We start from the raw sequence: 22,219 nt of genomic DNA, 5'->3' as shown, positions 1-22,219 counted from the left end.
CAGGGCTGGGATTCCCTTAAATCTGACTGGGTCAGACTGGGGCTTGGGGGGCTCGCTAAATCCCAAACCAGAGCTTGGGTAAACCAGGCTGGGGACCCCCTAAATGCAGCTAGATCCCCCAAACCGGGGCTGGGCTCACCCCCAAACCAGGCTAAATTTTACAGAGTCCCCCCAAACCAGGGCTGGGGTCCTTGTACGTCTGAGTAGGTGTCCCCAAATCGGGTCTGGATCCTCCTAAATCCCACTTGGTCCCCCCAAACGGGGGCTGGGGTCCCCCCTCAGCTGAAGGGCCCTGAGGGGGTCCCGGGGGCCCCCCCCGGCCGCGCATGCGCAGGCGGCGCTGCCCGCCAGGGGGCGTGGCCGCAGCCCCCGGCCCAGGAGGGAGGCGGCGGGAGCAAGATGGCGGCGCGAGTGCTGCTGCGGGGGAGCCTGGCGGGAGCGCCCGCCCTGCCGCGCCTGCCGCCCGGCGCCGGGCTGGCCCTCAGGTGAGCCCTGAGGGGGCGAGGCGGGGGGGACGGGGCCGCCGGGGGAGGCCGCGCGAGGAGCCGGAGCCGCCCGAGCCACCCGGCGCCCCGCCGCGCAGAGCGTCCCCTTCCCGGGCTGGAAATGGCGTCCCGCTCGCGGGGCAGCGGCCGGGCCTGGGGCGGGGAGTGCGAGGCGGCGGCGTGTCCCTCAAGGTCACGGGCCGCAAGGCCGGCCCCTTCCTTCCCTCCTCCGAGTCCGCCCCTGGGTGGGAGGATGGCCGAGCCGCCGGGACCAGGCGGCCGCCGGTGCCCGGGCTGAGGGGGCACCGAGAGCCCTTCCCTGCGCTGACGCCTCATCCCCTCACGGACCCCACCCCTGCATGGACACCCCCACACGGCACCGGGCACCCCACAGCCACGGCTTTCGGGGTGTCCAGCCGCGCCGCACACGTGGAATCCTGGCATTGAAATACCTGGATGCTGCGCACCGGGCTATCCCTCCAGGATCAGGGCGTGCAGCTGCTCCCGATCCCAACTCCTCCGAGCAACAGGGTGCGCAGGCAGCAGCGGCTCCTGTCAGGAGGCACAGCCCAAAATCCGTGTTTCCCCAGCGCTGGGGTGCGTGACTGCACATCCCGACATCTTCCTGCCTTCACCGTTCACAGCTGCTCGTAGAATCCCCCTGGGAGTCAGGGCTGGGGCATGCATGCTTCCCATGGGAGCTGGGATCCGCACCCCTCTCCCGGTGCCAGGGCACACAGAGAGGCACATCCCTCAAGTTTTGGGGTGCAGAGATTTGCATTTCTGTGTGCAGGGGTGCCCGAGGTGCACACACACACACACAGCTCCTAGGCACATTCAGGTGTAGGAAGAAGGCATAGGGCGATGGAAACACAGGAATTCCCAAGCTAGGATGGATCTACACAGATTTTCCTCCTTTTCTTTGAAGCAGTGAAAGCTGCTGCCTCAAGCCTCAGAATAGGCAAGACTAAAAGCATCCCTGCAAACAACTGTGCAGGGAATATGTTGTGAGGTTTTACGTGCATGTTTCAGGGTTATTTTAGTTTCAAATAAACTTTGTTTAGACCACAGATCAAAACCTGTCAAACGACAGACAAATTGTTTTTCTTATACTTCCAGGCAGGTTTGGGTTACTACAAAATCTAAATACTTGACTTGGTATGTCCCACCCAGGTTATATTTTGTGCTAAAGCAGGAGCTAAGTGTAAAGAAGTGTTTTCCCTGACATTTTAAATCTAATCTAAGCAAGCCATTCAGTGTTAGCCTTTTGTGTTCAGAGCCCAACCTTTGTAGCAAGAAAGCAAAGCCCACAGTTAATATTTGCAGGTTGAGAACTTGCTACCAAAGATAAGTTGATGCTCACAGCTGTTTAAAGACCTGGATTCAGTCCCTGCTCCTCCAGAAGTAATTTTGGGTACAGATTGCCCAAATAATTGAACCAGTGATCAATTCAGGGCTTTTTGGTTTGTGAGAGTCTGGGGTGACAATGGTATTTTAGGATATTGATTAAAAATCAGGCCCTTGAATGTCAGTCTGGGTGCAGTGAACATCTGCTTTAATAAACTCAGCCTGTTACCTTTATTCTATATGAGGTGTATATTTAGTTGTGATTTAGTCAGTGCTCCTGAGGAGCTTTACAGCTGCTGGGAAAAAGATTTTCCATAAATGTAAAGTATTACTCATGTCATTGTTTTGAAAATTAGCCATACCTCCAGTTTTAGGTGCAGTTTAACATTCAAGTCATGTGATTCTCTTAATAGCAAAGAAATTTGCTTTTCTGAGTTATCTCTGTAGCTCCAGCTTACTTCTGCTGCTGCTGAAGTTCACAAAAAATGTGATTGCATCAAGATTATTTCTCTCTTTCCTCTTCAAAGTTTGCTGCAAACAATGATCCTCATAGATGAGTTTTCTAAATATTACTTTGCTGACTTTGTTTAATAAAGGGGAGGGAACAGTGAGAGTTTACAGGTCTGAGTATTGCAGGAATGGGCTTGACTTCTGACTCCTGGAGCCAGTGAGGGTTTAATTCAAGGGAGCTTTTTTAAACAAAACTTGAATTTCTGAGGTGGGGTTTAACCCTGTGCTCTGAGCTCGGAGGAAGCTCTGCTCCAGCAGCAGCCTTATCATGGAATGCCCTTCAAACGCCTGCCCTCAGGAATAGCTGCTTGGCTTCCAGCACAGCCACAAGTTTGTGTGTGCGCCCAGGGCAAGGAGAGCACCGTTTTCAATAAATACACAGAGATTTATACATTATTTCTTCATGCTGAAGGTCATCTCAGCTGTGGTTGTTGTTTCTCTGCTGTGAAGTATTTTCCCTCTCCTCCATCCTGCTGCCATGGGCAGAACCAGGTCATTATGTTCTTTTCTGACACCAAGATTAAAAGGTGGATTGTTGTAAAAAAATTGCTTTTGTGTAATACAGGTGTGTCCAGGGGGATATTTTCCCAAAGGAAATTGATTTTCTTTCCATGTTTTTTTCCCCTGGAAGAAAGCTTTGGGCTGGAGGTCCAGCTGTGTTCTGGATCCCCAAGGCAGTAATTAAGGGTGAAAAGTTGACATCTGAGGCAGGAAAAGGCTGAGATTTCCAGCTTAGAAGTAAATATATGTGGTATAAGTACCACATTTAATATTTTAGTATTTCAGGAGAAGCTTGTGACACAGTTAATTTTTTTCACTGTGACTACGATGAGGCTATTAAAACAAAAGCAAATTGAAAGAAGAGAAAGAAGCAAAACCATTTGAGCTTGTCAGACATTGTAGTGGAGCAGTTAAATGCATCAGATCTTGTCCTGGTCATCTGGAAAAGACAAATAATTCCTTTAACACATGGCTTAAAAACCACAGTTATCACTTGGTCTGTATGCTCTCATGTAAAGGGAGGTGACACTATTTTAAAAGTGTACTTGGAGAAGCTGAATAAAGATTAGATAAAAAAAGGCAGTGAAAACCTTGTGTTTGAGGCAAGGAAAACATGGATGTTGTACAGAGAGCCTGCTCGGTGTCCCTTCCTGATGCAATTGCCAGAATCCAGAATTGAAGTATTTCCTCACTGGTTATTTCCTACCACTCTTATTTTTTTATCCCAAATTAGTCTTTCGTGCTATTTTTCCTCTTGAAAGACATTTCCCTTTCCCTTTTGTACAGCTGTCTTTAAACAGCACAGGAACAGATGGCAGTTCCTTTCCCTTTTACACTGTGCAGTTTTCCTTGTGCACGTTTTTTGCTCTTTTTCACTCCTGTTTACACCAGGCCAGACCCAGCTCTGGGTTAAAAGACAGTGGGTTAAAAGTGGTATAAACAGGCAGCAGAAGCAGCCATTGCACAGGGAATAACCATGGATAAAGTGGATAAGTGTATTTAGTGAAATGAATAAATCTCAGTGGGGACGAGCTGCCTTTGCCTCACTGGGAGAAGCTCTGTGGGAAGTTTCAGCAGTGTGTAACTGGAGGTTGTGATAGGATAATTTCCATTAAATCCGTGGCTGCCTTGCCTGCCTGCTGGGAGTTGCAGAGGCTCAGTGGCCTGTCCTTGTTCCCCACAGGGGATTGGGCTCCTCGGCCCGCAGCGCCCGCGAGGACAGCTGGTTAAAATCCCTCTTTGTGCGCAAAGTGGATCCCAGGAAAGACGCCCACTCCAACCTCCTGGCCAAACGAGAGACCAGCAGCCTTTACAAGCTCCAGTGTGAGTGATGGCTTTGTGTTCAGCAGCACCACTCCTTCCCTCTGTCCCTGCCTGCCTCACGGCCCTCTTGTTGTTGTTGCAGTTCACAATGTCAAACCTGAATGTCTAGAAGCCTACAACAAGCTCTGGTAAGTGTGTGAGTTCTCTTTTCACCTTTTAGACATGTTGATTTGATCTGAAAATTGGCAGATACCATAGTTATGTAGAGGGGAGGTGACAAAAATCTGCTTTTTTTAGGATTTGGTATTAAATAGATTTTATGAGAAAGCAAAATGTCCTGTCCTCAGTTCACCCCACTTCCCTCTTGGCATTGTCATTTCCTAAGCTGCAGCTGAGGATGATCCCTGTTGTGAGAGCTTTGGTGACATTTGCTGGAGCAGCTCTCCCTCTTCCCTGAGTGGTCTTAAAGTTCCTGATCCCTGCAGGGAAAGGTGGAATGTTGGCATTCCCACTGCAGCTGCCAGGTTGAGGATGGCTTTTGTCTGCACACTGGAAGGAAAGAGAGATCACTGGTAAATAAACCTACACCAGTGTTAAACTCGGGTAGAACTTTGAGACGTTAAAAACCCAGGGGTTGATTTCCTCTCAGCTCATTTTTATCCCCCTGCACAAGTCCTGCTGCTGAGCTGCTGCCAAGGAGTTACACAAGCCCTTGGATGGGGTCTCTGCATTGGGGTGATTCCCTCCAAAGGGAGCAGTGCTGGGACAGCTTTCCCAGAAAGTGACAGCTTTAGAGCATGTAGGAATTACTCACATTTGAAATTGACTGCTTTAAGGGTAAAACTGCAGAAATACTACTCCTTTTCTGCCTCCACAATCCCCTCTCTGGAGCCCTGAAAGAACTGTGTGTTTAAATTTGGGGATGGAGTGAGCCTTGCACCCAGCAGTGCTTTTCTCACTGACAATAAAAAACATTCTCAGCATAATGACAACTTTCTGCAACCAACTTTGAAGTGTAAGCGCAGCAGCTGGGCTGGAGGGAGGGGAGGAAGTCCCAGCTCCCAGTTCATGTCCTCAGCTGTCACCTCTGTGCCCTCCCTGTGTTGGGCTGGATAACCCAGAACTGTTTTTCCTGCTAGAGAAACATAAAAAGCCACTGGAACAGCATTAAATCGAGGTATTTTTAGCTTTTTTTTGTTTAAAAAATAGATAACACAATAAAGGACAATTAACATTCAGCCAGCTTGTTTAAAAGCTGAATATAAACATGTCCAATTATGCAAGACAGGGAATCACTTCTCTGCAGTAATTCATGAGCTGCCTGAATGTTGAGTGAGAGCAGAAATTTCTGTTTTCAAGGAAAGAGACAAACAGCAAAGAAAGAAACTGCTGACAGCAGTCAGATAAAATATCTGTGGTTAGATTGATTCTTCCCAAAGCAAATTGAAGTATTTCAGGCAAGGAGACAACTTGAATAAAGTAATAAACAAAATTAAGCCTCTCTGAACTTCCCTCCTGTCTCTGCCTAAAGAAAAAAATGAACATGTTAATTCTGTATCAAATCAAAATGAGGATTAGTCATCAGGTATTAATAAATAATGTAATGAAGATAATTACAAGAATATTTCACGAATCACTGTGGTTAAGGAGCCCTTCTGAAGAACTAAGGACAGGTTTTTTTAGGAGGTGTTCTGTAGGCATTCTTTTTTCTAATTTGCAACAGTATGTGGTAGAATTATGCAATAATTTCCCATTCCTCTTCAAAGCTGCCTTTCCAGGATCTTAATCTGCTTTGCAAAAATGAACTAGTGGTGAAACATCCGTGAGAGTGTCCTTGTAGAGGCATTTTATCATATTATTTACACTGGCTAGTGAGAAAATGTCGAGGTACAAATTGGTAATGAGATTTGCTCAAGGTTGTCTGGAAAGTCAGTGGCAGAATCCAGAGGAAAACTCATCTCTAATGACTCCCAGACCAGCCTACTTTTTATTCCTTGATACTGTGCAGAGACTTACTGCCTGTGAGCCAAACTGAGGACGAAGGGTAATTATTCAGGGAAAAATAGAAAAGGCAGAGTTCAACCAGACTAATTGACTTATTCATCAAGGCACAGTGCAGGGAAAGCTGTCTTGGCCAAGTCAGCAATCAGTAACACTTAATTTCCTCATCTAATATGGGCCACTTCTAAAGTTTAAAAGAGTGTTAGAAATCCTGGGGAGAGTCAGACAGAAATTTTGTCTTGGAGGTTTTTTTAAGGCAGTCCCCCTGTTCATTAGTGGGTGAGTTGTCTCAAAGAGCCCTGAATGAAATCAAAAAGCAATACTCTGAGCTACAGCCATTATTTCATTTATCAGATTACTGTTATTCATTCAGCTCAGCAATTGTAACTGGTTTAGAAAAGTGTGCTTTCATATTTCTGAGCATTCTCCCCTCTTTGAGGGGAGCTTTTCCTCAAGCAAAGAAAAAGTTTTCCTCAAGCAAAGAAAAGCTTTTCCTCAAGCCAAGAAAAACTTTCCCTCAAGTAAATCACCCATGTAGACTGAGTTTTCAGTGAGATATCCTAATATTTGTGTTCTTGATGTGTTGGATAACCTTTTGGATAGAAATAATTATTTAGATACACCTAATTTATTGCATCCAAGGAATACTTTATTATAGATTTCTAACAAACTGGTAACACTCACCTGAATTCTCTGTGGGGGTGTTGCCACCTTCCCCCTGCATAGCAGAATTTGGTATTTCAGCTTTCTCCTCTGCAAAATAAAGCTTGTGAATGTTCCTAGCATGATGCTGTGTTATACATTTATCAACTGTGGCCTCCCTGAAGGCAATGCAACCCAGTGTCTGTGTGTTCCTTGTTTTCAAGTCAAGAGGTGCTGCCAAAGATTCATGAAGAAAAACACTACCCTTGTGCTCTGGTGGGGACTTGGAACACGTGGTACGGAGAGCAAGATCAGGCTGGTAGGAGATAGAAGTGCAACCCAATGTAAACCCATGTGCTTGGCAGGTTTCTTCTTTTTAAATCATCTCTGTTGGCACCCAAACCCCCTGATGTGTCCAGTGAGGGGGTGTGTGCATCACTGCTCAGCTGTCTTAAATGTGCACTGCTTGCTTTTGTTGTGCTGGGTTGGACAGCAGAGCCTTCATTCCTTCAGTTTTGTCTCGTTGTTGATGTATTTTTTCATGTTTTCCAGGTGGTGATGGTTGTTCAGATTAACAGGTTTTGGGGATATATTTGTAAAATACAGTCCTATGGGCACAGCTCCTGAATATTTAGGGGTAGCTCTTGCAAAGCCAGTCTGTCCCTTCTTGGGCAGTGTAAAAGCTTTGCTCAGCCTTTCACACTGTAATTGCTGTATGATAATGAATTGCAAATCATTCCAACCCATCTGCATTGTAAACTTAACATTAAACTTTACTGGGGGAAAGTAAAAATCTTTCTGTTCATGTTCATACAAGGATACTGCCTAACTATGAAAACAAACTGGAACTAGACATGACTGAAGAGCTGCTACAGAGGTAACTCCAAAGAGCCCAGTGTAGAGAGAAAACCTGAAAAATGCCCTGGGAATTGGAAGGAGTGGGAAGCCACAGATCCAAATCCATAGAGGTTCTGTGAGAGCTGTGCCAGGATCGGTGCTGTGGCTTCCTAATTAAAAAAATAAACTCCTGCACACATAAATGCTCCCTCCACTGCCAGCATATTGCAATATTGACACTGAACAAATGCAGGGAATTAACAGCAGATGAACCAGACAATGTCTGAGAGCCAACCCTGGAAGTTAAAGGGGAATTGGGGAATGAGGACAATTGAAATGGGAATTCCTCAGGCAAGTCCCAGTGGCTGCTTTTGGAACAGATTAACACAGGCTGGATCTGTCACTGCATCCCCAGCCTGCCTTGGAAATGTTCTTGCAACACTGGAATAAAGCAGATTGTGGGGTTTGACTTGCTCAGTGCTGAGTTAATATCAGGTGGATCCATCAAATCTGCCCTGGGGGTGAGGCAGCAGGAGCAGAGATCTGCTCTCACAGGGAAGTTCCTCCCTTCAGCCTCGTTTGTTCTCTTGGAAAAGGCACAGAGCTCCTTAAAAGGGGAAAAAATACCTTTTATTTTCCTGTGAGGTGAAATGATCGCCTCACTATACTAAATGCTTGTAAATACATCTTTCTGTGATTTATTATAGGGGTTTATTCTGATTTATTAAAGAGGGAATGCTTTGAAAAAAAAAATTAGATACAGAGATAGATCCTGGAATTGTTTTTATGGAGCAAAATAGCAAATGTTCACTTTTCTTCTGCTTTTATTAATGTTGAGCTCAGAAATAGCATTTGCATTGTTTTTCATGTCCTACAGAAAGTGTCTTGCTTTTGTGCTGGAGTAATTTACTGAACTGAAAATCTGCCCCTCTACTGTTCTTAGATGAAATTGGTATAAAGCAGGTTTTTGGAACTAAATCATCCTCTTCAGCTAAATATTAATTTCAGTAACAGTCATGACAAGTCATCACATTTTTCTAGCACAGCAACAAAAAAAGTCATTTCAGAAATCCCCCTGTTACCCTCAGAGTAAATTGCAAAATTTTCCAAGAGAACCCCTTTCAAAAAGCAGATGATTCCATTATCCCTAAAATATTCCAGTGTGTAGTGCTTTCATTAATGAAAATCTATTTTCAAACCCGCTGCCTGGTTTCTATTTTTGTGTAATTTTGTAGTGTGAAGAGCATTTTATAGTATGATTTTTTCATAAGGTTTACCACTGGTCTGGGACATCCCTGAAAAAACTGAATTTTTCTCTGTTTCAGTTCATTTGTGGAGATATGAGGGAGGTTACCCAGCTCTCAATGAGGTCATGAGCAAACTTCGTCAAAATAAGGTAAAAAATACTGATTTTGTTACTCAGGAGAGAGCAAAGAACAGGCAGAGCAAATAAAAAATGCAGATTTAGATATCAAAGTGTCTCATCCTTCCTGTACAAGCCCAGAAATCTCTTTGAGAAAGGATTTATTGTCACATTCAGGTTTAATTCCTGAATACTTCACGTGTAAATCCTTGGAATTCTCAGATTCACCAGGGAGAATTCCGATTCCTTTCAGGATTTCACTGTCCCACAACCCTGATAGCATTTAAAAAACCCCAATCTAAGCCATCATAGGTGCCCTGCTGTTTGTTTTTGAAGAACTTGACCCATTTCCCACATTATTTTTTAGGAATTCACAGAATTCCGTAAGGAGAGGGGTAACATGCTCCTCTCCCGTAAGAACCAGCTCCTGCTGGAGTTCAGCTTCTGGAATGAACCTGTTCCCAGAGATGGCCCTAATATTTATGAACTGAGATCCTACCAACTCAGAGTAAGTCCAGAGTTTATTTCTATCTGATTTTTGAAGCTCTGTGCTGTCCTAAAACCTTCATAGGTTTTTTTATGGCACACGGAGCTTGTGTGAAAAATCTGCTTTTTGTCCAAGCTGACTCCTGAGTCAGGGCTGCTCTCAGAGTGTGGGGTCTGAGGTGAAGGCAGGCTCCAACAGGATCCTGATGTCTGCAGGGCTGGAACCCTGTGCTTGCTTTGAGGGATGCCTCAGAGGTGGTAAAAAGAGCAATTAGAGATTATTTTAATATTCTTATCACTCAGAGGAAGGGATTGCCGTAATACAGGCTGGTTTCCATACAGAAACAATGTGAAAATTGTAGTTTTGTTTTTTTTTTTAAGCTGCAGCTTTAACAGTGTGTTTTGTTTTGCAGCCTGGAACAATGATTGAATGGGGCAATTACTGGTAAGTGTTGCCTTCAGCCCTGGGGTGCTCCTGGTTAAGAGGTGCAGGAAAAGCAGGACAGGAGGTGCCAGGGTGGCCCCAAAAGCACCAAACCCCAGTTCAGGGGCTGCTGCTGCACTTACACCTCTGAGCAGACTGTCCTGTGACCCTCTGAGGGGAAAAAAATGAATTTTATGTACAAAAAACCCTCTGTGGTTTGGCTTTGCTTCCCAGAACCCTTTCAGCTTGCTGCAAAAAAACTGGATTTTCAGCAGAAAGCTGCTTGGGAAGAGTGACATTTCTTCTGGGAGACTTGGTTCATCTTTCCCAAGACCACATTCAGTTTAAATCTTGGCTCTTTAAGCTTTCAAAGTCAAGTTGCATCTTGAAAAGCTGCTGAGCAGCACATTTGTATTTTAATGTATGGGTTAGAAGTATTTGAGACAGTTTTCTATTGATTATATGCTCTTGGCTGTGTCTTATTTTTAACCAGTGTAAGCTTATTCCAATTTACATTTGCTGTCCTTGCAATTCTAGTGGTTGATAGTTAAACAGTTTGGAGTATTTTCAATAATTTGGACGAAGGTGAGGACTTAGATTTTCAGACTTGTAATTTTAGATATAATTTTCTCAGTTGCAGTTATTTGAACAAATTTAATTTATATATATATATATATATTTTAATAAAATAGGCACAGCTCTATGGGTAGAAAATCTGTTTTATAAGATACAACAAGAGAAATATTTATCTTAATTTATGCAAAGGTCAGCATGAATAAAAAGTTGTATTCCACTATCATAAAACCTGTGGAAAATTAATGTGGCAAAACTGACATGACTAAAACTTAAGGATTTAGCTATAAAACCTGCTATAAAAATGCCACTTTACACTGTTCCAGCAATTATCTTTATCCTGAATTTGGTTGAAAAAGTGATTAATACAAAGTTTAGTTAAAATGTAGCCTCTAATTTTAGTGCATCCTAACAAGACACAGAGGTAAATCTTAATTATTTAGTGCTGGAAACAAGCATGGTGCAGCTTTTTTCATACTTTTAATTGCTGAAGTGTGCAGAAAATGCACTTTTAACATCCCAACTCCCCTTCCACTCTGTTTTCCTCCCCATTTTCCCTGCTTTCCTGCCCAGATGTGCAGGCTCTGATGTCTCTTTGCTCCTCTGCAGGGCTCGTGCAATTCGGTTCCGACAGGACAGTAATGAAGCAGTTGGGGGATTTTTCTCCCAGATTGGACAGCTCTACATGGTCCATCACCTTTGGGGTAAATTCCTGTTCTCTTATTTTTTTTTCTCCCACTGAATCAGCCCAGTCATTTTGCCCAGGAGGAAATATTTTTACAAAAGGCAAAGGAAATGTCTTAAAAGTTGGGGTTTAAAGTTTCTTTGTTCTCCTAAATTTTTTGATTTCTTAATTTGTTGATTTTTTTTTTTAATTATTTTTGTGTAGGCAAATTTATTCTCCACTGAACAAGAAATGAACATTTCCTGGTTTTGTTCTGTTTCTCCCACAGTTTCTGCCTTCCTTTTCTCATTAGGAGCTCAGTGTTTTTTGCTCTCAGTCCCACAACCACAATCCTGCTGTCCCAACTGATGCTGAAATCAGTTTTTTATAGTTTTATTTCAAGCCTCACACTCACCACACCTGCAGGAAGGAAAGTCAGGCATTTATTTCCATTCCTGCGTGGAGGTTTTTTGGCTTTCTCTGTGCATTCATATTCATAAACACCTTCCTATTGTTTCAACTTGAAAAACAATAATTTCTTAGAAATTACTCAGTTTTTTCTTCAGATCCCAACAATCCAGAATGTTCTATTTCAGCAGTCTGGCAGCCCTTGTGTAGAGCTGTGCCCCTGCTTTATCTTACCTGTGCCCAGGCATTCTCTCTCTTCCCCAACTCCTGTTCCTGCTGCTCTGGCAGCTTTTCCTTCTGGCAGAGAACTCCTGATTTTCCTCCTTCCCGCTGTTCCCAGCCTCCTGATTCTTCCTTGGAGTTCTTTTAAGGGATCCCTGCCTGTGCAGAAGGGAAAAGAGTCACTTTGTGCTTGTTTTCCCAGCTTACAAAGACCTGCAAACCAGGGAAGATATAAGGAATGCAGCGTGGCACAAACCTGGCTGGGATGAACTGGTTTATTACACAGGTAACCCATTAACTTCTCTGGAATGCTGGGGGCAGACTTTGGGCTGGGCCACCCTCTCTGCTCCTCAGCACATCCCACTTGGAGAAAAAGTTTTGTACCTCAGTGGGAAATGTGTGTCTGTGTCAGTTTTTAGGCTATAGAGGAGCAGAGGGACATTGCATTGAGCTGTAAAGTGAATTTTGCAACTGGTTGTACGTGGAAAAGTTGCCCAAGTGCTAAAAAAATTGCTGCATTAATACTGAATTTTTATAGCAGCACTTCTGTGGAAGAACATATTTCTGTAAATGCTTGTCCAAAGATTTAGGGAGCCAGGAGTGAAATTTACCTTTCTATTAAATGGTTACTTCGAATATTTCATGAAATACAGGAGCCTTGTTAAATGCATTGCTGGGAAAAGGGAATTTAGACTTTGGAATGAAAAGCCAGGAGATCTCCGAGATCAAAGAAAGCTGTCACAACAAAACTCCCAGAAGTGTGCCAAGCATGTCAGATTTGGGTTCCATAGGGCACATTTCAAAGGAAGTTACACCAGAAAAATGTAGGATCACTTCCATTTTGGTGAAAAGAATGGAAATATTTGTCTTCAAACCAGCAGAGAGATGATACTAAAATCATTTTTTCCCAAAACTACTGTGCTAGAGGGATGATTACAGAATGTGGTGAACTCTGTCAGTGAAATTAAAACCTCTCTCCATTTCTTTCAGTGCCCCTTATTCAGGAGATGGAGTCCAGAATCATGATACCCTTGAAGATCTCTCCACTTCAGTAAAGTCACTGATTTTCTTGTGCCTACATAGATGAAGTGACAAGTATTTGTCTTAATTTATGGTATACACTGTATATCATAGTCTGAAATATAAAAGTACTGTATTGAGCTTATAAAAGAGACCTCTTTTCTTCAGAACCCACGACCTTCTGCTCTTGGGGGAGGGAAAAAAATACCTACAGAACTGTGATTAAAAGGTTGGTGAGTTGAAAACAAGTCCAGATCTGTGGGCCAGGTCCCCAGGTAATGTGTGACCTGAAGGATTTGCAGTCTCCTGCTCCCACAGGCACTGCCCAGAGCTCAGGAACAGCATTGCTGTGAGCATTTAATGACTGCAGCTTTCCAAAACAAACGTGGGAGTGAAAGGAGGAGCTCTGGAGAAATGAGAATTTCATTTCAAATTGTGAAACGAGCGGCTCTGGGATTGCTGTGAAATCACCCCTGGCTGGTGGAGCAGGCCTGAAATCAGCAAATCTCCATTCCCAAAGCAGGCAGTCATTAATTTGGGATAATCCTGTGTGGCAGGGGATGGATTTTGGACAGAAAGGGGCGTTGCAGGGTCTCTGAGCACACATTGGTGTGGAACCTCCCCCCGGAATGAATCCCATGCAGGGTGAGCCACGCTTCCCCTACAGACACTGCCTGAACACCCTGCAGGGAGTCAATCCACTCCAAAGCATTTCCCTCCCCAAACAGCTCCAAAATCTGGGAAAAGGGGTTGAATTTAATAAGCACTGCAGGTTCAGGCTCGGAGGGGGGGCTACAGTCCCCGTGGCTGGGTTGGTGTGTGAAGCTGGGGTCGGCATTTCCGTGTACCATGGTGTCCAGTTCTGTTTTGGTTTCACTTTTAGGCTAGAATGTATCCACACTTTTTGGTGTCTGCAACGATGTGAACATCCTGTAAGTGACAATAATATTCTCTCTCTCTCTCTCAAGTGGCTCCAAGAATCAGTGTAACATAACTGAATGTACAAATCAGTTCTGAATGTCCAGTTTGTACATTTCAAGAAGTTTTCAGGAAGAACATATCAGTCAATAAAAGCCTTTTAATTTTCACTTTTTGCTGGCATCTCCTATGTATTGCACCTCTTGTGTTTTCTCTTCTCTTGCGGTGTTTAGTATGGAAAATTTAGAATATTTCAGCTTAATTAACCAATATCACTTCTCTGGGTCAGGGACAGCGTTTCTCATTTTCTGTTGTCCTTCTCTAAAGTGAATTTATCATCTCTCCATCACATCCCATTTTGCTGAGTGTTCTAGAGGTGCTGAGTGCTGTGGTGATAAATACAGAACACTTTGGATTATTCTCCACAGATTCATGCTTCATTTTTCGGGTGTGATTTCTTTCCTACTTATATGAAATGCACAGCACTCGTGCCTCCCCTTGAATTTCCTCTTGAACAAAGTCAATATTTGACCTGGTTCTTGTCTGGTTTTATATTTTCCTCCTGCTGTCAGGTGATGATGGGATTTTACGGAGTCAGATTCTGTGCTCTGTCAGCTTTAAGTTGCTCAGTGGGCCAAGGAAATTATTTGAGCTGATCCTTCTTGTAAATCAGCCCTGAGCAGAGATATCACCCGGGGCTGACATTTTTCCAGACTTTTGGGGCTACTTTTCAGTTGCAGGAGGAAAAAAGGGATGCCAATATCACCTTCCAGACCTTTTTATCTCTCCCAGCATCCTCCCAAATTTCTTTCCCCTGAGGAATTGTCCTTGTAACTCTTATCCAGCAATCTCAGCCAGAGACAAACAGAAAAAAACATTTTTAGCTACAGGATTTTTCATGTTCTGATGCAATCCATGTTTTTTACCTTCACCAGGAATTAAATTCTGCCTGGCACAGCTCTTGTTGTTCAAAGGCCACAAAGTTTTGCCAGAATAAGGAATCAGAGGAGTAACTGGGTGTCCTGTGGGGTGACATCACAGAGTGCAGGTCCCTAACCCACTCCCAGGATCTTGAATTCCCGCTGGAATTCTGAATTCCCCCCGATTCCTGATGTGTTGTGGATGTGCCTCCCCTCATTCTGAGCTTCCTGCTCATGCTCTGGCTGTCCTCAGGACAGATTCATTCCTCTTCTTCTGCCTGCAGATAAAACAATTCCTGTTCCTTTCCTCACAGGTAACAATGTGAACTCCAGTGTAAACGGGTAATGCCATCTTCCCTGGCTTCCCTTTGCCTGACCTTGGTTTTCCCTGGTTCTGTGAATGCTGTTGGGATTTTCCCCTCTTAATTCCATGGCTGAGTTCAGGTTTTCCTCAGATGAGCAATCCCTCAGCATTTCTTCCAGCAAGGCTTCTGGATTCAGAACTGAAGTCTCTTCCCAGAGTTTGGAAAGTGGGGGACAGTGCCTAGAAGGGCCTCTGGCAACTCTCAACTCTTCTTCCACTGCAATGACACAATTAAAACTCAGGTTTAATTGTCCTGGAGAAGGCTGCAAACTGTCCCTCATGCAAATATATAATTTTAAGCATCTCTCCCTCATTGAATAATCACATTAAAAGGCTTTCCATGAAGGCTGATTGGCAGAAGACCCACCTGGAGCCCAGGTGCTCCCTGTGTGACCTGTGCTGCTCCCCAGACTTTGCCCCTTGGTGCTGGGATCTGTCCGGGCAAATCTGTGACACCAAAACTTTCCTCAGCCCGCTTTATTCCCTGCTGGGAATTTTCCACTATTTCACAGACAAAACAGCTGAGCCTCTCCCTGAGCTCAGCAATCCTCCTGGGCTAGAGGTCAGCCTCAATATTTGCCCAGTGGAAGGGGAGGGGGGCATTTTATTTCCAAGCCAGTCCGACCTAAAGAGCTGTTGTGAAATCCCTGGCATGGCCCCACGTTTCCATAGTGCCCCGACTGGCAGAAGCTCCTGCTGTGAATGTTAACATCCCTCCCAGGGATGTTGGCACTGGGGGAATTGCAGAGCCCTGAGCCATGTCCCAGTGCCTGGAGCTCCAGCTGATCAGCTCCATGTCAGATTTATTTCCTTTGTGGCCTTTCAATTCCATAAAAAACAGCAAACAAACTCCTTAACTTGGAAGCTGTGGGATTGCACAGGGAAACAGTGGGAGCAGAAACACTTCAGACGTGCCCTGCTCGTGCAGCCTTGCCTGAACAAAAGCAGGATTGTCCAGGAGCTGCCCTGGGAGCTGGCTGGGACTTTGCTCAGGAAGAATTTCAAAGAGCCCATCTTTAACACTCCCAGGAGTTGTGGGGAGTGCTGCCAGCCATTGTCTGTTTGGTTTTTGTGGGGTTTGCTGAAGTCTCTGCAGACCCTCCAGGGCTCTTGCGTGTCTGCCTTGCTCCAAAAAGCATCACAAGTTTGGTTCTGGGTTTGTTTTCTTTTAACCCTTCTACTTCTCTGCTATTTCAACGCTGTTGTAACTTCAAGCCAAAAACATTTGAGGGCTGCACAGCTCACTCTGGGCTGTGTTAACTCCTCTGTCCCCTGTCCCCTCCTCAGTGATGTCACAGAATGAACAGAACCAGAATTTGCTTTAATTCTGGTGGTGCTTTATTGGACAGCAGCTGTCTCGTGGCACCTTGGTTTAATCAAGGTGTTCTTGTTTCTGTTCCATCCAGAAATACGGGGTGGGGTGAAAGAGAATTGCCAGACTTCAGTTTCTAGAAAAGTACTGGGGCTCTTTGTAAGCACTTAGAAGATAAAAACCTCTGCAGATACTCAGTTTTTTTATACTAAATCATGTCATATTTACCCATCTTCCTCCTGTGTGTTGTGGGGATTGAAGGAGGGGCAGGTGTGATGTATTTTAACATGGGTAAAGCTTTTCACATCCTCACAGGTGAGATTCTTACAAGTCAGGGAAAGAAAAGTCCCACAAAAAACCAAAAAACACACTCAGGAGATTTGTCAGCATTTACCCAGTGTGTTCTCTTGGATCAGACACTAAAGAGACTCCTTAAAAAACCAGGATCCATCAGCTGGAGCTCAGAGTTCTTAGAACAGGTCAGGCTTAACTCTGGCATGGTTCAGGGGGGTTAATCCGTGTTGGAGGCAGAGGAAGGGACTGAAGTTTCCCAGAATTTCCTTTAAAAGTTGATGAATTTGCTCCCATCCCATTCCAGCTGATGGGGGTGGGTTGGTAAATGCATAAAACAATTCCACAAACACTGGGACCACTTTCCAAAATCAGCAGTTTGGAGTTTGATTGGGGTGTTTTGATGAAGGATGGGAACCACTCTATCCCTCAGCAGAAAATGTTTCTTGGCCAGGGATGAACGTTGGATCTGTTTCAGATTTCCATGCAGCTCCTGCCTCAGACAGGTCGAGTAACTGATGTAACAGATGACACCTCAGGTTCTCTGTAGCCATAATTTTAATGAACTCAGAGATATTTAGTGATGTTTTCTACCTGTTCACTTATTACCTGCTACTGAGATTCTGTGCAGTGAAAGGTACCTGCCAAACTGTAGCCTGAATTACATTACTATTATTATTGTTGTTATTGTTACTGTTATTGTTATTATTACTATTACTATTATTATTTATTAAGCAAAGTTCTTGTTTGTGGCCCTGTTCTTTTTCTGTCACCCAAAATAAGTAGAGGCATTACTGATGAAAGAACAGATATGCAATATTGACCTGGAGATAATCCCTTAAGGTATTTTTAGCTTCTTATTTTCTCTGTTTGGTCTTCACTTGGAAGTAAATAATCAATTTATTTCTTCCACCATAGCAAAGCTTTATAAAAAATCTTACCCATTTTCATTACAACCTATTTAAGTAGAACAGTGTCATTTGCCACACGAGCCAGAGTGGAAGGTCCCCAACTCCCAGCATCATTAAAAGCTCCAGCCCACAAGTTTGCAAACAAATAAATGTTTAATGGCATTGTATAATGGATTTACAGGTGTTAAATAGATTATTTTACACGAGGATTTATCGCTCTTCCAGCTCCTTTAGCAATTCGTCGAAGTGGGTGATGTACCATTTTGCTTTCTCCTTTACTTGCTTTCTGACTACGTTGCCTCCAAATCCAATGAAGCAATCCTGGAAAAACAAGGAATGGGCACATGGATTATTGCCTGGAAGGAATGGAGTTCTCAGTAATTAAGTTTGCTTTCAAGACTGGATATGAAAATCACGGTATTCCTCTCTGCCCCGTTTTCCTTCTCATGTTCATTTCTCAGGTTTATTAACAATAATTCTGCAGCATTTTGGTTGGTGGGTTTTTTCTCAGTGCCTTGTAGCTTCCAGATTGTCCAGATGTGAGATTTTACTGAGAATCTGATGTAAATGTGATGCAATTCAAGAGCAAGTAAACATTGGCTCATGCATGAGCATCCCACAATTACCCCTCTCCTGTTTATCTTACCTCTGTTTACCTCATCTGAGAGATACCAAAAGCAAACTTTAACCCTGTCCTCAATCATTAACCAGAGCAATCATCATTTCTACATCTCACAAAACCCCCTGCAGTGAAAGTGCAGGGTTTAAAATTTCCACTGCAGTGGGTTTTTTTTGGTTGTTTGTTTTTTGTTTTTTTTTCCTTGAGGTGGGAAGCATTAAACAAATCCTGAGCTGCTTTGGGGTGTTGGGGGACTTTTGTGTGGGGAAAGGAGCTGAAGGGGAGATGCAATTAAAATCTCTCCCTGGGACATGACCATTTATAAAAGTTGTCTTTCTGGTAACTTTTTTATTAAAGAATCCAAACCTTGCTCTTCTTTTTCCCCCCAAGGATTTGCTCAGAAGGAATTCAGGATTTCTCTAATACTCACTCCAGGGGGGCAGGCTTCCATATCTGTAGCTCCATCTCCAATCATAACCACTTTCTTGAAATGGAACTGTTCTTTGAGATGAGTGATAACCTTCCCTTTCCCCCCTGATTCAGCTGTTGGTTGTGTTTCATCAAATCCTGCATATTCTCCTAGAAAACAGTGGAAGGACAAGTTGGAAATACAGGTATTTTCTTGTAAATGAAGGAACACCTCTGCCTGTGGTCTTGACTTCACTGCATGCAGTCCTGTAAAACTCCCAGCATCAGCATCCCAAATAAATAATTCCAAGGTAAGTTTAAGACTGGGGTTTCAGCCAAGTCTTCAGTGAGGGGATTTTCAGAGAAAAACAGAGACCTGTGTGGGCAGTGCTCCCAATCCATTCCCAGCAGCTGTGGTGTGAACATCCCAAAGGCAGCACCCAGGATGATGCAGTGTAGGAAACCCTGAGTAACTCAGTACCTACCGCTGTTAGACCTCTCAGTACTTACTCTTAGCTCTTAAAGCTCTGCTGGGGAACTCTGGCTTAAAATCCAGAGCAGCTCTGCTGCTGGCCCCAAAGCCACTGAAAGGGAGGTTTGTTAGAGCAGCTCAGGTAAGGAGCTTTTTCACTTGAAGGAGCAGCAGAAAACCAAACTCTGCTCTCAGCAGCTGTGACAAGTTTTACCTTTGGCACAGCTTGCAATTAAAAAGTAACAGCAGCTCTGTTTCTTACATTGAGCTGGGTTTTGGTAAGGTTTTGTAATTTTCCTCCATGGAGTTAGGTGGATTGGTAACAGGACAGTGCCTGCAGCCCAGTATCTGACAGCTGGATCAGAAAAGTGCCATTAATGAGCAGAGAAGGGAGATTTGAGGGGACTCTCACCGTTGAAGTAAAACTTGAGCCTGTTGGCAAAGACGTTTGCTGTGGGAATGTTCAGCTGCAAGGCCACGTGTTCCACAATGCTCTGAAACCCCCCGGAGACCAAGAACACCTGAACCCCTCGCTGGTGGAGTCTGCTCACCAGCTCCCTGAGAAGAGACAGCACAAAGGTCAAATGAATCCTTCCTAAACCAGCTTGGTGCTATTCCAGCCTCATTTGGGTGTGTGCTGCTTTCCAGCTCCATCCATCTCTGCTGCCCAAAGCTTTTCCCTGTTTCCCTTTGTGCACACACCTGGCTGGAAAGAGCTGGACAAAACCATCATTTCATTCCTCAACAACAAGAACTCCCTAAAACTGTTTTCTTTCTACTTTCACAATAGTTCCCTTGAACAAGTGAGAGCAGATCGTGTTCAAATTTTTTCCTGGAGTGAAAACAATGGCAAGAAAATGAATCTGGAATGCAGCAAAAAGCAGGGAATGAGATAAAAACACTGCTCCAAGATGCCAAGTGGGCTGAAAAGTGCCAAGTGCAAATGTTTTCCATCTTGGAGTTGGTTCACCAGATGCTGGACATTGATGCCATCTTTAGAAGAGGACACCAGCTACAGAAAAGGAATCCAAAGATGAAGTGTGTGACCCCAGTGCATGTCAGCAGGACCTGAAGGCAGTGAAAAGTTTCAGAGATTTGGCTCTGAAGGCAGGAAGACCAACCTGCAGCAAGGGGAGCAGGGGAAGGGGTAGCAGGAACAGCAAAAACACTAAAGACTGAAAAGCAAAGCAGAGGCTTAAAGCAGGACAGAGAAAAGGAGGAAGAAAGGGGAAGGACTCAAAAGGAAAATCAGGTGAAAATCAATGAACAAGGAAACTATGTTCTCTCTATAGTTACCTCTAGCTGTCTTCTACAGAAAAAAGATAAAATACAAGCACAGGATCATCTAAAACTCCTTTTATGTGCTAAAAATATTTTACACTTGAAGCTATGGTCCAATTTTGTAGTAAAGAAATTATTTTCAATACAAATTTAAATAGGGAAAGAATCCCCAGAGCTTTTCAGTTTAAATAGTTCATGTTCATTCCAAACCTCAGGACAAATGAATACACATATTTATGTGTGTTTGCTTAATGAGTATTTTAATGTTTTTAGGGACTTCAGAATGGGTAGCTCTGAGCAATGGATCCCCTAAACTGAGCCAGGGGTGTGACTGCACTCAGGAGTCAGAGAGAGGGAACAGTTACAGAATAGACCAAATTTAGGGAGCTTTTGAATCTCCTCCCAGTCCCATCACCCCTGAAAAACCAGTGGTTGAACAGATTCTTTCCCATTTAATCCTCAAGCCAGGGTTTGGGCTTGGCAGCCAAGATGCCAGCTAATATCTAAGAGTCTTTTCTTTTTCCATGGATGCTTAAGCACTTGCCATGGAGTCAGGCTCCTGATCCAAGCTCTGTACACGCCCAGCATGGAGATGGAGCAGGAAGGCAAGACAAACCAGCATCACTGATGACACAGAGTTTGGTTTATTTATTCCATCTGCTTCCTGAATACTTTAAAAAAAATTAATTCTTCTTACCTTATTCCTGGAGTTAGCTGAGGTGGGTTGTCAGATATTAATTTCTGCACTTGTTCATAGGAGGGCCGGATGAGACCTAACCGTGCTGTGAGAGCTGCCTTGAATGTCACAGTGCCACCCATGGCTCTGCGGGTCCTGGGGGACAAAAAACCAAATCAGGGACACTGCACCAACTGAGCCTTCTCCCAGCAATGGAGTGACACAGAACCAGGTAAGAGAGGTTACACTGAATCCAAAGATTGGTGGTGTCCACTGTTAGAAGATCTCCAGGATGGGAGAAAAATGGAGCAAAGGAGGATGGCTCCATTCCCTCTGTGATGCCATTCTGGGACCATATTCCTGAGCTGAATCTAACAAAGCTTTTGCTAACAGCTTCAGCTTGTGCTTTTCCCAGGCTCGGCCTCAGCGATGGGTTGGGAGCGCTGTACCCGCTCCTCCACCTCATGGTAAGGTTTCCTCATTCACAGCAGGGTTTGGTGCTGTGCTTGTGCTTAGCCAAGTTAATTGATGAAAGCTGCTCTTAGTCTATCAAAATTATCATTAGAGAATTTATGCCAGGATAGTTTTGCTGGGTGGCCTCACAATTGCCAAACCAAGTTACTTCATCCTGCATTAACTCCACTCGTTACCCCAACCCCTTTATAAACTGCAATAATCTACAACAGAGTCAAATGACTGTAAAGGATAAATTCCTGATCACAGACTAACCCCATCCCTGGCTAGTTTTGCCAGGCTCTGTGTGAGTTCCCCAGCCATACGTACATCTCTGCCACAGCATCCCCAACCCCACAGAACTTGGCGAGCTCATCGATGCCCTCCTCCCTGATGACGGTGCTGTCCACGTCGAAGCACACGGCGTCGGCGCTGCGGAAGATCTCCTTCAGCTCCATCAGGGACGCCATCCTTTTGGGAGTCTTCTTACTGTGAGGGGACAAGATGAAGTCTTTCTCTGAGTGAGAGTAGTGCACTGTTTCCTGAGCCATTGGTGCTGCTGCTCTGGTCCGTGCGAGAAGGGCCGAGCACAGCACGCTCATGGCTTTTATCCCGGCCGGAATGGCGGTGGAGGTCTGGCTCAGCTGCTGATTTGCTCCCGCCTGTTGCTGCCTACTGATGGTCACCCCGTGCTCCAGGTGGGCTGTGGAGCCCTGGGCTGCTGCTGATTTGCTCCCTGCTGCCTCAGCCCATCGATGTTCGTGGGTTCAAGGTTGTAATCCTTGGCATTGGCTGAGGCACCAGGCTGCCAAGTGCTGTGTGGGATTGCAGGGCTCTGGTTTGTCTCA

General features: G+C 44.5%; 2 protein-coding genes and 1 long non-coding RNA gene across 3 annotated transcripts; 1 reads left to right on the top strand and 2 right to left on the bottom strand.

Moving 5' to 3' along the window:
- Positions 1 to 368: 368 nt before the first annotated feature.
- Positions 369 to 13,834, top strand: NIPSNAP2 (nipsnap homolog 2). The gene is made up of 10 exons (XM_005525825.2): positions 369 to 485; positions 4,027 to 4,166; positions 4,249 to 4,294; positions 6,974 to 7,068; positions 8,912 to 8,982; positions 9,317 to 9,457; positions 9,849 to 9,880; positions 11,042 to 11,136; positions 11,929 to 12,012; positions 12,717 to 13,834. Exons 1-10 carry the CDS (start codon positions 400 to 402, stop codon positions 12,779 to 12,781), a joined length of 855 nt encoding a protein of 284 aa, XP_005525882.1. The 5' UTR covers positions 369 to 399; the 3' UTR covers positions 12,782 to 13,834.
- LOC106628332 (uncharacterized) lies at positions 2,055 to 11,920 on the bottom strand. The gene is made up of 3 exons (XR_001331654.2): positions 11,739 to 11,920; positions 6,792 to 6,860; positions 2,055 to 3,282 (listed from the first exon to the last, which is right to left on the bottom strand). It is a non-coding gene; the product is annotated as an uncharacterized LOC106628332 (long non-coding RNA).
- Positions 13,835 to 17,596: 3,762 nt separating the features above from the next.
- PSPH (phosphoserine phosphatase) lies at positions 17,597 to 21,966 on the bottom strand. Its single transcript, XM_005525823.3, has 5 exons — positions 21,702 to 21,966; positions 20,940 to 21,074; positions 19,374 to 19,519; positions 18,512 to 18,660; positions 17,597 to 17,783 (listed from the first exon to the last, which is right to left on the bottom strand). Exons 1-5 carry the CDS (start codon positions 21,920 to 21,922, stop codon positions 17,673 to 17,675), a joined length of 762 nt encoding a protein of 253 aa, XP_005525880.3. The 5' UTR covers positions 21,923 to 21,966; the 3' UTR covers positions 17,597 to 17,672.
- Positions 21,967 to 22,219: the final 253 nt, after the last annotated feature.

The sequence above is a fragment of the Pseudopodoces humilis genome, chromosome 23, assembly GCF_049639895.1.
Source record: "Pseudopodoces humilis isolate 2021_Gansu_Grassland_sample_001 chromosome 23, ASM4963989v1, whole genome shotgun sequence".
NCBI classification, from domain to species: domain Eukaryota; kingdom Metazoa; phylum Chordata; class Aves; order Passeriformes; family Paridae; genus Pseudopodoces; species Pseudopodoces humilis.
The sequence above is the reverse complement of the archived record's forward strand: the minus strand, read 5'-3'. Positions and strand labels throughout refer to the sequence as shown.